Below are 14882 nucleotides of genomic sequence, written 5' to 3' on the forward strand. Positions count from 1 at the left end.
TATTAATAATGTAGGAAGAAAGCTCCATTACTTTAGAGAGAGGTATTTACAGCATCAAATGTGTAAGATTTATGATCGTGAACATAGGGAAGGTTAGCTCTAACCACTGAAATATTTAGTGCCTTGAAGTTGCTAGGATCCAACATTTTTTTTTCAAAGTTACCTTATTAGAATTCTAAAGATTAAATGGTTTATTTTGATATTGCTTGTAGAATGATTGAAGTCATCAAATTGAAAGCTAAGCGATTGTGTAGATAGTCAGGCGATCGTTGAAGGTTGAAGACTGAGAAGGCGTTTAGGATTTCTTATTTAAGTCTTGTATTAGGATCTTGTTTCATGTACTATTGTAGAATGTATATATAAACACAATATTGAGTTTTCATTTTGTGTATACAAATGTAAAAGATAAATATTATAGTTTCTAAAATAATATTAATTTTATTAATTTGTTGGAGCGAGAAAAAAATATTTATCTATATGGATTCAATGCTGGTTTATAAAAAATGGACAATAATACAACAATTAAATAAATATAAATTTCTAAAAATGGACAAAAACAAGCCTTTAATGTCGGTTTTAAATTGACATTATTGACCTCTTTAATGTCGGTTTTAAAACGACATCATAGCCCAATCGACATTAAAGGGCTTCAATAACACTATCAAAGATGTCGGTTTAAAACCGACATTAAAGTAAACCGACATTAAAGAGCTTCAATAACAATATCAAAGATGTTGGTTGAAAACTGACATTAAAGGCCTTTAATGTCGTTTTAAAACCGACATTAAAGGCCTTTAATGTCGTTTTAAAACCGACATTAAAGAGGCCTTTAATGTCGTTTTTAAACCGACGTTAAAGGCCTTTAATAACGCTCACAAAGATGTCGGTTGCCAAGTGACATTAAAGCCCTTTAATGTCGGTTTTAAACCGACATTAAAAGTCAGATTTCTTCTAGTGAGCTGTACAAGGCGTTTCAAGTTTAATTTTAGAATTTATGTATTTAAGGAAGTGCGTAAATGTACTTGAACCACATTTTAGAATTCATGAAAGCATCGTTGCCTTGGAGTACACTCAACATCAATAATGAAACATTTCCTGCGTGCATATGCTTACACTCAATAATTCAGTCATGTAGCCAGTGTAACTCCCAAAGTCATTCGAAAAACATTTGAAACATGCATGCCTACATCTTTCTTGCTTTTATCTCAAGCTTGCGCTTAAATTCTAGAAATCTCTAACTCAATGCTAAATATAAACCATGCTTTGCTTAAATACTTGTTTATCTTAAATACTTTTCAGAATCTCAGCATTTAATGACCTGCTAGAAAATCTCATTGAACTTTATAAACTTGAATTCATGCTTTGGTTTATATATTTGTCATATCTTCTCTTGGCCTATACAAATACAAACCATAACCGGGTATAAATTTCGTAATTTTCCTTATTCATTCTGTGACGTGAAGCATGACATACAAAAGATGTCATCTTCAACTTCCTAACTTAAAGAAAGTAGTTAATTAAACTCCCCATAAATTTCCAAATTATTTTCAGATTCACAACTCCAACTTCAGCCGCTCATAACTTACTCAATTTTTAACCAAATTGAATGGGATTTATGTCCAACTCTTTATTTTCAAGTCTCTACAACTTACATGACGATGTGAAGACATAAAACTCAATGGATTTTTCCAAAATTCCCTCAAATCCGAGATTACTTCCAATTTGCATTTCCAGCAAGCTCTCACCTGAAATTTCACCTAAATCCAATCATTTCCAGCTCAAACGTCCTTCATTCAAATTGTGAGCAAAAGAATAAGCTTTCTATCCTGACCAATTTGAGTTTCGGATTCCACTTCTACGCTTCAAACTACTTAGAACACCAGACCTCTCTAGATTCGGGCATGAAACAAGAGTTCGGCCTTCACCTTCAATTTTCATCACCTTCCCGTTAGTTTCAGCTCATGATTTCTTCATAAACTTTGTTAGAATTGAAACATCTTTCTAACCTGATCAATCTCGACTTCTAACTCCCTTTGTGCAGCTTGGAATCAATGAAAAACCAGTAGCTTGCTGTAGTTGATGAATCCTCTAAAAAATTTGATCTTCCGGAGCTTCAAAATTCATGAACTCCTTAAACTTCTTATCTCAGCTTTTTTCCTACGTTTTTCTCTGAAAACTTTGGTGAAATGAATGCTTAAAATGAATTTGGCGGTGGGTCTTTATAACTTAAACAAAGGCTCCAGACTACAATCATAAAAAATTACTGTTTTGCACTTAAAGCTTTCTTTTTTCTTTCTTCTTCTTCTCTTCCATTTATTTTACTCCAATCAATATGCTTCTGTCACTTTCCTATAATAACAAAATAACAAATTTACTTCTAATGCTTTCAAAGAACAACGAGATTAAGGAAAAGACTAGGGTTTACAATTGGTTGAGGATTAATCTTAATTGCATTTATATGTTTGATTCAATGAACAGAATATGGATATAACGTAACACCTAATTTCCTCATTGCAAATTAATCTTGGGAGGAAACCTTGCATTTACATTCCTTTAATTCTTGAACTCATTAAAAAAAACTAATATTCGATTCAAAAAATAACACTTTGTTTTTCTTACATGTTCGTCACAATCAGCCCCCTCCCCAATATCACCATATATCACTTGATTCTTGGAACTACTAACATTTTTTTTAGTCTTGATTTTCGGAGGCTTTCCCCGAACTCTATACGGACATAACCCTGACATACCTATTCTACCTACTTCCTTTTTATAAGTTGGGTAATAATTTCTTTGAAGAGTTTCTTGGTACTGTATATTCTTTTACATAAATCACACTCAATTCGACTGTATAATTTTGTTGTCTATTGCATGCATACTTTTTACATTTGTACCAATTCTCTTGTGCATTAAAAACCATTTCTTTTGTATCTTGATTCAAAAAATAAACCTACCAAACTATCAAGTTCAACGTCTCAACGATCATCTCAAGATTCTCAACACCAGTGAGCTTAACTCCTTATTGATTTTTAATAAATAAACTAACCTAGCCCGCTAACCCATTTGGACGGATGAACAGCGATGATGCGCACGTCGAGATATCGCCAAATTTTTATTTGTCTATCTCCTTACTCTAACATGGGAACCCTTTGTGTCTTAAACCCACAGCAATTAAACCATCTATTAAGAGAGCATTTGAGGAAACTTCCACATACTAAACTTAGCGATTAGCAAGGTAAGATTCTCTTCTTCTTGAATAAAATGATAATATTTTTTCAAAACAAAATCTTAATCAACAAATTTGTAATCTACTTAAACCATTTCCTACCCACATAAATTTAAACCATTCTAGCATTGCAAGTCATCTAATATCCTATGCATTACTTTAAAATTAATTTTTTAAATATAAATTCAAGAACTAGAAGTAGTATATAGACCAAAAAATCATTACTAACAAAAAAGAAAAGTGTCAGCAATTAAGCCATCTATTCCATTGAAATCAGAGGTTGGAATCTAGTCTTCATATATTATCTATCACTAAAAAAGTCAAACAAGTGAAATTAAGAGAGAGAATATAATAATAATGTTGTTGTGCATTTACATTATTAGTCGTTGGGTTTGTTTGGTGTTGATTGAGTAAATGTTTTCACATGGAGTTGTAGACTTGTAAATGGATAGGTATTTATTTTCTGATGCAGGTAGTTTTTTATGCAGCTTTTATTCATTGAGTAGTGTTTATCTGTTTGTGATTAATATGGACCATTTGCCTTTTCAGATGCCTAAGTTTTTCAAGTGGTCCTTTCTGTGTTATAGTTTGTCTTTTTTTTTTATTATTATTTTTTTTGTTTTTATAATTCATGGGACCATTGTACTTTTGTTGTCATTCTGATTAAGTGGTTTAAGAGATTTTGTTCAGCTTGAATCATCAGTTTAATTCACTGCAGACAGTACATTAAATTAAATTGGACATGTGTTTTAGGGTATCTAGAAATCATGAAAAGGACTAAGTTTATCCTTTCTTTTTTTTTAAGAAATTTTAAAATATAAATTGAATAAGTCCAGATTTTTTTTTGGTTAAAATGATATTTTGTTGACATGTGAAACCCTAAACTTTTCTAAGATTATTGGAAAACTTAAGTTCTTTGAAGTAATTGGAAGTTTAAGTGTTAAAGAAAGTAAAGGATAAAAATTGTCATAAAAAGAGCGTCGTGGTTATTGGAAAAGAGGAAAAATTCGACAAAGTGTTGAAACTTAAGAGCAAGGCGTTTAGATCGAGGTTATGTTGATATTGAGTAGGCGGCCAAAAGGATGGAAATAACCTCTTAATGAGGGTCATCAGGCGTTTTGGAAGATGAGTTAGGCGTTTAAGGTACGACAAGGCGTTTGGAGGTTAGTTTGATGATGTAGTGGGCGGCCAATGGGAGGAAAATAAGCTCTAAAGAGGTTAAGTAGGCATTTTACTATAGGTGGCTAAAGGCTTGTTGTTTGTGTTTTAGGCTAGAAGAGAACGTCTTTTTTAGAGTCATTAGGCAAGAAAGGTTGTTCTTAGAGGTTATTTAGAGAGGTTAGGCGAGAAGGTTGGACAACATGGGTGTTGGGCGAGAAGCATGTCATGCGAGAAGGCCATAGAGGTTATCTAGGTGTTTTGGACAACTATGTGGGAAGCTTATGACAATCGGTTTAAGGCTAATTCAGGTGTCTTAAGCATGTTACATACAATCGGTCAAGGTGGAGCTGGAATGGAAGTAGAAGGTGTCTTAAGGAAAATTAAGGGTGGATTAAGCAAGATTTAGGTGTCAAATAATTTCCATGCAAAGTTCTCTTATAAATAGGAAACTTCAAGGAAGGATTTCTCACAACTCACTCGTGTAAATTCTCTCAAACCACTTTCAAAAGTTCGCTAATTGAGTCAAGTTTATAGAAGAGGGCTTCTGTGGAAATTGGAGGCGATAAGCTAGGCGTTTTGATCAAAAAAGGCAAAAAGGTCATTTTAGAAGAGAATCTGAGAAGGATGAACTTCAAAGGAGCTACAGACTACGTTCCTTGGAATTTGGTTCTGAAATATTGAAGTAAGAAGGTTAAGACAATTTAGAGAAACTTTGTAGAAGAAAGTTTTCAAAATAGAGCTACAGATTTAACAATATAAGCTTTCAAATTTGAGTCATGTTTCTGGGTGAAAAATAGTGTTCATGGTAGTAGCCGAGTGGCATATATGTGTGGGCTAGATGGGATGGCGTTTAGGTCATAGAGGTTAGTTGTCATGTTGTAAGACATGTGACAAGGCCATGACACAGTTAAGTAGTAGGCATGCACTCAATTTGTGCAAATGACTTGCAAAAAGAGGTTAGTAGGCAAACTAGACGAGTAGCACAATGCGCGCAAGGGCACACGATGGGTGCTGGTGGGCGGCTATTGTTGGAATTTATGTCCTAAAAGTCATACTTTGTTATTTGATTCAATAAAATTTATTATTGAATGCTATAATCTTAAAACCAATAAATTAAGGTCCCGAGGCTATTTTACTAAGTTTGTCAATACACTTGAACTTTACGTAGAGACATAAACATGGATTAAATTTGAGTTAATAGCCCAAATAGTCTATAGTGTATGAATAAGATTGGACGCCTTATTCTGGAAAAACACTATGGATGCGACCCCCTCCGTCATTAGTACAAACGACGTAATTCTGAATCGTTCATGTAGAGACATGGGAATGGGGGTGCCTTATGTAAATGGTTTGCATAAGACTGGAACCACGAAATAGTCACTTTTAGTTATAACGCCATAAACTATAAACTGACTATTTTAATTATAATGACCTAGGTAACTTGATCTTAATCCTGAGCTAACTATGAACTTTTGTTCATTCGATAGTATCCTTAGATCTGCATAGGTGAGTGTAGCTCATCATCGCTGCCCCAATAAGCCTCCCATTTCAGGGATAAGACTAAGTGGATAACTAGGGACATAGGTTGCAAGACGAAATTCATTCCTACCTACTTCTGGGATGATAGATAGGTTGTTCCCTTAAGAACTGAATCCAAGTCTTGAACAAGGGGCCTCACCTTCTCATTGGCCTGAGAAGGATTCAGGTTTATAGGTTGAACCTTAAACCAATTGTTCAATAGTGGGTCAGTGGGTCTTAAGGAACAAGATGTAATCTCGGGGGTAAAACGGTATTTTGACCCAGCCAAGATTACGAACAACCTGTGAAGGATCAACTTACTCATCATGGTTATATTAGGTGGACAGAAATATATCTATAGTGAGGGGAGTGCAAATAAGAGTCTTTAGTGGAATGACTTATTAGTTAACGAATGTTGATTAAGCTTTGTCTAAAAGAGTTTAACCAGTTAATCTCGAATCGTTGAAGCCCATGATCTATAGGTCCATGAGGTTCCCCTACTAGCTCATATGGATTCTACTAAGAACAATATGTTTGAATAACTCGAATTGTTCGAATTAGTTAAAGAGAGAGAAACTGACAAGTGTATATGATATAGGTCGGTAAATATAAACTTCAAGTTTTATGTTTAAATATGATTTAAATAATAAAAATATGAATATGGATTCATATTTAGAAGCTTGAAAAGTTTTGAAACGGTGAAAGTTGTAAAAGTCAACATGTTGATTTTTCATTATTGAAAGACAAAACTTTGATCGGATTTATATTCAAATATGATTTGAATTTTAGAAAAATGAATGCGGATTCATACTCGGGAGGTTGGAATTAGTCAAGACGGATAAAATAGCAAAAAGTCAAAAAGTTGACTTTTAACTAAGAAAAGTCAAAGTTTGACTTTGACTTAATTGGTCAAATGACCAAATTGTCCTTTGACTAATATATTTATTACTAAATATTAGTGGAAATGTTACAACTTGTAATGAACTTATAAGCCACTAATTCCATTAAGGGTTAATGGATTAATTAGGTGTTAAGATTACATAAAAGAAAATTGCATGTATTTTGCATGCAATTTTCTATATAAACTTCCATTTACGAAATGAGAAGATGATGATGAAAATCTCATGAAAAACCTTTAAACGATACACCTTCCTCCTTCCATCTCTAAGATATCCTTCATAAAAATAAGTCCCACAGCTTGGTTCTCAGTCTTGAGATTAGTATGTCAACATAGTGGTTGTCATTTGCTCGTGATCTTCAGGCAGAGAAGAAGTTTTGGAACGAAGAAGAAGTTGAGAACTAGAAAGGTACTCTCATCGTTTACCTTATATATTCTTCATTTAGGTCTGTCGTTTAGTTACAACATGTTAATTTCTAAATTGTTTAGATGCATATAGAGTAAAGTATGATCCTAATCTTCCGCTGCATGTTTCTCTGATGTTTTTTTTTCCCATCATGTGGTATCAGAGCATGCTTAGTTTTACTCATATGCATATGGTGGGTTCCTACAATTTATATGATAAATTGTTATGGTTGAACTAAAATAGATTAGTTATGGATTTGACCCTAAATTAAGTTGTTTATTTGCATTAATTATTGTAATTAGCCTTGTTGGTGGCTTAATTTACTTTTTGCAAAGAGTCTGTAATTGTTGGAGTCATTAGAGTTGATTTTAGTTTGTAATTGCTTCTTTCGGGTAGAAGAAGTGTTGTTTTGAAGCTCAGACCCGAGAAGAAGTTGTTTCGGACCTATCATTCACCCTCTCAACGACCGCGTATGGTACGCGCATCGCTTGTGCTAGTAAACGTTGCTCTTACCAGCTAAACGATCACGTATGGTATGCGTATCGTTTGTATAAGACCAGATCGTTAAACGATCGCGTATGGTACGCATATCGCTTGCAAAGGAAGAAGTTTGAAACAAACAAGAAAAAGATTTCTTTAAAGGATAATTCGGTTGAACCCTTCTTGTTACCCGCGGTTGTTAAAAACTTTGTCCATGTATGGAGGAATTTTCTAAAAATGTCATTTTTACTGAAAGAAAAGATATCAACTAAAGGATTGATAAAATTTCTAAAGTTAAAAAGATAGATATTCTTCTCTTTTTCAAATAAAAAGAAAGTAAATACCATATTGTCAAAAAAAAAAAAGAAAAAAAAAAAGTAACCGAAGTGATTTGAGAGCATCGTTAAAGTGAACATCATAATGATAAAAGTGATGTCAGACCTTTTAAATTTTACTCTCAAACCGTGCTTTAGTCTTTTTTTAACTTTGAAGTCTTTGCAAAGAAGATTTGAAGAGGCAGGATAAGGATTACACACAAATGCCAATTATAGTGTTTTTATTCTTCTGCTTTGACTGAGATGACGTGGTAAAAACAAATCCCTCCTAAAGTTATTTCAACCAATCACATCATTTATTTCAATATAAATTAAAATGGATTTTAGTGTACTTGCTCATTGGCTAATTATATTGCAGGATGGAAAAGGAAAAACATGAAAATTAAAAGCACAGAAAATGCAAAATGAAAGCTGAAAAGTACAGATACTGTGTGGTAGAGGAAGGAAAAAAGAGTACGGTGGTGACTTAATGTAATCCAACTCTGGGGTTTTTCTGACTAAAATAACTGGAAATAACGTTCGACTCCAAAAGCTGGATGAAATGAATCTGGTTAGAATTTAGAGATCGAGGTGTCTTGTATTGATTCATGGAAGCACCTCCATTGATGGCCAGCTGCATAAGTTTCTCAAACGTCCCACTCTTTACGACTCTAATCTCCAATGGGTTGATAGTCTTTTCTTGAGATCGTTTTATACGGTAGAATGTACTTAATGAGTCTTCGATGGCTAAGCAACAATCGTTATACACTGAAGATGGAATGAAATGATTGGTTTGTGTGTTGTGGTCATTACCATCAATTAATAACTCCCAGTACAACACATAGTGTCCAGGAATTGTTGAGGTATCAGCATAACTTGTGTAGTCCACAATTGTTGCCCCAAATGGCTTCAATACACCACCGGCTTTTTCTACACCCAGACGAAGATCTGATTCATTTGTTTTCTCATACTCAAGGTTTAGAATAACATTTTTCCTGCGTACAAAACTAAATTTTGGGGCTTTGTTTGTGAATCCTGTCACCCGAAGAATGTCACCGATGCAATATCGGTACAACCCTAAGTTAACAATAATAATTTTAAACTGTTAAAAATATAATCTTGATCCAATTTTCTAAAATTATTAATATAATATTTTAGGAAAATGATTTGCATGAGATATTTAAAGAAAATTGAAGAAGTATCTAGAAAATAAGAGGAAGAAGTGTAATGATAAATAATATTCTAGCGAGACATTTGTTAACATTAGATCAAGAATGTGTTGGCAAAATTATATAACCATAGATTTAATGGTGCCAACTAGTATAAATAAGACAAATATAATGTTCTAGCACTTGTATCAAGCCAAAAATTAAATTGTCGAATAGCACAAGGAGCCTCTTTTCTCAATTCTCTCTTCTAAATTTTCCTCTGACCTCCTAAATTTCTTTCCAACACAGACTACATTCCATAAATTATTTAGGTCTCTTTTAGTAGTTATTTATATCTTTAAATTAAAATGAAATGCATCTTACTTGAATACAGAAGCTTGTATTAGGTACTAAAATTCCAAAAACCAAAGTTATTTATTTTTTAAAATTACCTTGTTTAGTATTCAAATTTTGCCTTGAATTTTCAAACCACTTATTGGTATTTAGTAAAAAGTAAAAAATAAAGAAATTTAAACGTGGAAGGAGTGTTTTACCAGCTTAATTAATTTTAAAAACTAAAAACTAAAAACTATGGTCTCATTTGGTAGTTTTTTTTTTTTTTTTTTTGTTTTTTTAAATTAAGTGTGTAAACACTATTTTTACCTTCAAATTTTGTGTTGTCCTGTAGTCTGTTTTTTACCAATGATTTAAAAAATCAAGGCAAAATTTGAAAACAAAAATTTCTTTTAATCATAAAGGGTGTGAACTGTTTTCCCTTTTGGCATGGAAACAGGAACAACAGTAGTTCATTGAGCAAAAGCTTTCCTGGATTTTATGCTTTATTAAATAATCATTCGGCAACAATTGAAGAAACATGGGACCTCGACTTAAGAGAATTATGGAGATTAACCACAAGAAGGCCTCTCAATGACAAGGAACAAGAGGCTTAGAACTACATCACAAGAACTCTACCAACCCATGTCGTTCTGACAAAAGGAGATAACTTTCTATTTTGGTCCTTAAATGGCAACAAAGAGTTCAGGGTTGCATTGGTTAAAGAGGCTCTCCAAAAAAAAGAAAATAGGTCGAATTTTGAAAGCGAAAATAAAAAATGAAGTTGCAAGTTACAAAGAGGCGTAAATGTATATGGTTTCAACTTTTGAAAATTAAGTTTATAAACACACTCGTTCCTGTTAGAAGGTAAGGTCGATCAGAATTATTGCTGTGATTGCTGTGCCGTGACGAACCACTGCCCTGAAAGCAATTTCGGCTGACCGTGGTGCTAATCGTTATGTCGTTTGCTCCCCAAGGTTAACACAGCTTCCCTGGTACTAACGTGCACTCGTAAGTACAGGGAATAGAAACAAAGGGCTTATAAGGGCTCAGAACACAGGACGAATAAGAGGAAGAGAGGATTGAAGTAAATTGTGTGTTTTGATGGATGAGTGCGAGGAAGTGCATGGAGGAGAGTCTTTAACGGGAAGAAGGGGACGAGAGTGAACTTCGCAAAAGTCTGACAGAGGGAACGTTGGACACGTTTCACGTAGGGACGAGAGTGAACTTCGCAAAAGTCTGACAGAGGGAACGTTGGACACGTTTCACGTACGTTTGAACCGCCTAAAAGTACGCCACGTACGTGAATGCCTTGACTGTCTAAAAAGGTTACACGTGTCCCTTAGCTGCCAAAGAATAAAAAATAAAATTATATTCCAATCTTTCGCGCAAGCGCGGTTGCCCAAGCCCGTCCGACCGAACGGCGGCGTGCGTGTGTGACAGGGTTATGCTATCACCACTAAAATTGGTTTGTAGTCCTCTTGAAAGATAGGAGTTTATATTTCCTCATCCCACTTCAAGATTTATCCATGTGGGACAAACTTGATGGTTTTGCTATTTGAGCCAAGCCCAATAAGTCATTTCCAATAATCCCCCACAAATGACTGCTATAGCAAAAGTTTTCGGGTAAGTGAAAAGAATGAGATGTGTTCTGAGCATAGAGGAGATATTAAGCTTAGGCACCAATATCCGAAGATTTGAATTGATGCGTAGTGAAGTAAGGCAACAACCTTGGTTAGAGGGAGTGAAACTTGATGATTTTGCTATTTGGGCCAAGCCCAATAAGTCATTTCCAATAGTTACATCAATTAATTAATTTCAATAAAAAAAATAGTGTGAAAAGAGCTAAAAATGAAGGTTAATTTTGAGGTTTGTAACCATATCGTCTTTAATTTGACTTTTAAAGTAAAAATTTAGTCCATGGTTTTTAAAACTCATAAAATGTACTGAAAACAAAATTAAAAGCTTAAGAGATAGGTTTTTTTTTTTTTTTTAATGTAAATAACATTAATTTATTTCTAGATCCCTAAGTTATGAATAACGAGAATTACAGATGTCCAATCTTTTGATAGACATGTTTGTTAATATTTTATATAATATGATATTTTGTTATATTATGTAAATATTTTTAGTAGCTTTGTTGTCTAAGATCAATTCCGTTAGATAAGTTTAATTAAACGATATAAATTAGCATACTGTTATTTATTAATTTAAATTAAATCTTCTTCAAAATTAATACTGTTTATATTGTTTTGAAATGTTATTCATCTCATTATGATTTCTTATAAAATAAATATTAAAATACATATAAATTTAAATATCTAATGTATCTAAACAAAATAAAAACAACTACACCATAACAACAAAAAGATTAGATGAGATATGCACAGAAATAAACCCATATAGATTTAAGGAAAAATGAAAGGTAAATAAGTAAAAATGGGATTATTTCAAAAGGGCATTCAAAACTCCCAATATACTTTCTGTAAGAACTTAGTCGTAAGGTGAATATCTGAATGCAAAGTGATATGTTACACAATACTACACAACAAACACCACAATTCAAATATAATTTAAATTTACATTTAATAGTATATTAATTAATTTCTTTTTGAACCAATCGAGCTTTCAAAAAATATATATTAGCTACACACGTACACAACAGAATTTGAAGTTGTGAGACCGAAGTTTGAAATTTATGCAAATATGAATATTGAATAAATATATTATGAGAAAGGAAAGGCGGTCACTTACCAGCGAAAGTGGTGATGACCAGCTCATATTCTTGTCCTAACTTGACATCAACAAGATCAACTAATTCTTGAGTCACTTCGCCGTTGATATTTGTCGTATCCATTGGTAAGAACTCGAAATACGCCATGGTAGGAATCAAAGTGTAGGAGGTTTCATTAGGGTCACATATTGGATCTAAATTTAAGCCAAGTAAACATTCAGTAGAACCATAATGGTCAGAAAAAATAGGGAGATTGTTTGTGTAGTAATTTAGCAATGGAATGTATTGTGACAAGCTTCCTGTGGCAATAGCCTTAATATATTTAGTGTTTGGCCACAATCTTCTAACTATTCCTTTCCATGTTCCTTTGCTACATTCAGTTTCAATCAAATCTGCAAGTTGAGGATTGGGTTTTACAAGAATCTTCATAACTGATTCTCGCAGTGATAAGTCTGTAATTTTGGGGTTATTAATACTTCCTGTACGTATATCACTAACCAAATCAGCCCAATGATTTTCAAGGAACTTAAAAACGTGAAGCAACCCAGAAGCGAAAATTGAACCAACTTGAAAAACTAGGTCGTTTTGGTAGAGCCCACAAAGAAGCTGACAGTATAAGCTTTGGTATGTGTCCGTGCAGAGAAGAATGTCATCAGGGATTGCGTTATTCCCAGTTGCTATACTTTTGAGATTTAATGATGTTTTGAGCAGTCTTGTAAATACAGAACTAACAAGAATTCCAGCTTTTGTCTTATGATCAGGCTTTGCAAAGTGAAAGTTCATTGCTTTATCATTGTAACAATTGATATTTGGAAACAATTGTTTCGTCCTTGCCATCAAATAGTTGAAAAAAGACAACCTTCTCTCAAACTCTTGTTCATATATTGGAACTAACTTGGGTTCTCCCCCAGATGTCCCAGAGCTACAACAAGACATAAAAAAAATAATTAAAAAAAAAAAAGAAAAAACAGATAGCGCGAGTATATATATGTGTGTGTTTGTGTCACACCTTACAAAGAACCCTGTGATCGGGTTTGAGCATAGGATTGGGGAATCATCACCTTCTGCAATACGAGTTATATAAGGTTGTAATTGTTCGTAAGAGACAAGAGGTATAAGTTTTTTGAAAGTTGAAGAGTCAGTAGAGCCATCAAGGCCATGCTGTTGTAAATATTCAACATTAGCATTCGTTGACAGAATTTCAGTCAGAATTAGTGGTTGGATCTCGTCAGCGTTGCTTGTGATATCTTGAATTTGTTGTAGTGCTTCATAATCTTTCTCATCCAACAACCACTTGTGTTCAACATTTGAGGACATGTTTTTATAGATTTTTAAGATTGGGGTTACAGAGATGTAGCAAGGTGTAGGGAAGAAGAGGTTGGGAGAGGAGAGATCAAGAGGAGAGATCAAGAGGAGAAATAGATGAGATCCAGAGAGAGGGAGAGAGAGAGAGAGAGAGAGAGATTTGAGATTTGAAATTAGAATGAAAAATAAGATTAAATAGAGAGTGAGAGAAATTAAAGAATTGGATACATTGGGCATCTATTCCTTCTTCCACGGTTGGCTCATCCACTTTCCAATAATACTTTTTTAAAATGCTATTTTAAATAATATTTTTAAAAAGTCTTTTACCTATAATTACAAGGGTTGCATGCAAATTAATGCAACACAAAATTTGTTATTTCTCCAATTATCAAGACAACGTGTGTCCTCATTTTTGTTCTTTTAGGTCTTTTTATTTTTTACATGCTAACTTTTGTTAAAATAGTTTTGAATTTTATGAGTTATTTTAAATATATCAAAATGAAATAACAAATTATGGTTTAGATACAACGTAAGAAGATAAACTGTTATTTATATTTATTTGTATCATCATGGTAAAAGACATGTTAGTTTATCTTAATCTATGATGATGTATTATATATATTATCATATTTTACTATATTTGTAATATTTTTCAAAGTTTTGTGATTTGAAATAATTTTTTATTTTTTATTTTAATTAATTAAATTTTTTTATAAAGTTAATATTTGAATGACATTTTAAACTACTTTCTCTCTCTCCTCTCCCACTCGCATTTTTTGTAAAACAAAGGTAAAAGTTGAATATGACCACAAATGTTCTTTTGTATGTGTTGTGGTTTGAGAGCTCTTAGCTATATTGGTAAAGAGGTACGGTGATGTTATTCATATATTGCAAATTTTCCTTTTTGAAGTCTAAGACAAAAAGGAACTACAGTTACCACCTATCTTTATTATCTTGAATAGTTTGAAGAATATTCTCTAAAAAGAATAATATATATTTTAATTAGATTAAAGTGAAACTAAACACGAAATGGATATGTCATAAGGTGTAAAGAGTGAGCTGTTTTGTTCTCCTTACAAAAGGCTAGAGGGCATAACAAAAAGAGGAAGCCATTAAATAGAAAATTGTCCACAAAACAAATGTCCTCGATAAAAGTATCTATTTTTTTTTTTTTTTAATACAAACACTTCATTTTAATGAGATCAATGAGATATTGTAGATTTGACAAAGGAAAAATGGAACACCTCACAAATTAAGAATAAGAATATTTAAATTTTGTCACTTTTTTCATAATTTAAATATATATGTCACTTTTTAGTGTACATATATATTGATTGTGCTTATCAGTAGTGTATTAAG

At 32.9% G+C, this 14882-nt stretch overlaps 1 protein-coding gene and 1 long non-coding RNA gene across 3 annotated transcripts; both read right to left on the reverse strand.

Annotated features, from left to right (window-relative positions):
* Nucleotides 1-1510: 1510 nt before the first annotated feature.
* LOC127149455 (uncharacterized) lies at nt 1511-2215 on the reverse strand. Its single transcript, XR_007821058.1, has 2 exons — nt 2007-2215; nt 1511-1925 (listed from the first exon to the last, which is right to left on the reverse strand). It is a non-coding gene; the product is annotated as an uncharacterized LOC127149455 (long non-coding RNA).
* Nucleotides 2216-8345: 6130 nt separating this feature from the next.
* On the reverse strand, nt 8346-13755 carry LOC103485860 (indole-3-acetic acid-amido synthetase GH3.5-like). 2 transcript variants are annotated; one of them, XM_008443585.3, is made up of 3 exons: nt 13228-13755; nt 12239-13140; nt 8346-9080 (listed from the first exon to the last, which is right to left on the reverse strand). In XM_008443585.3, exons 1-3 carry the CDS (start codon nt 13533-13535, stop codon nt 8491-8493), a joined length of 1800 nt encoding a protein of 599 aa, XP_008441807.2. In that variant the 5' UTR covers nt 13536-13755; the 3' UTR covers nt 8346-8490. The 2 variants fall into 2 exon arrangements, with proteins under 2 accessions (XP_008441807.2, XP_050940522.1); XM_051084565.1 differs by lacking the exon at nt 8346-9080 and adding an exon at nt 9961-10830 and having other exon boundaries at nt 13228-13696.
* Nucleotides 13756-14882: the final 1127 nt, after the last annotated feature.

This window comes from Cucumis melo, chromosome 5 (genome assembly GCF_025177605.1).
Source record: "Cucumis melo cultivar AY chromosome 5, USDA_Cmelo_AY_1.0, whole genome shotgun sequence".
NCBI lineage: Eukaryota > Viridiplantae > Streptophyta > Magnoliopsida > Cucurbitales > Cucurbitaceae > Cucumis > Cucumis melo.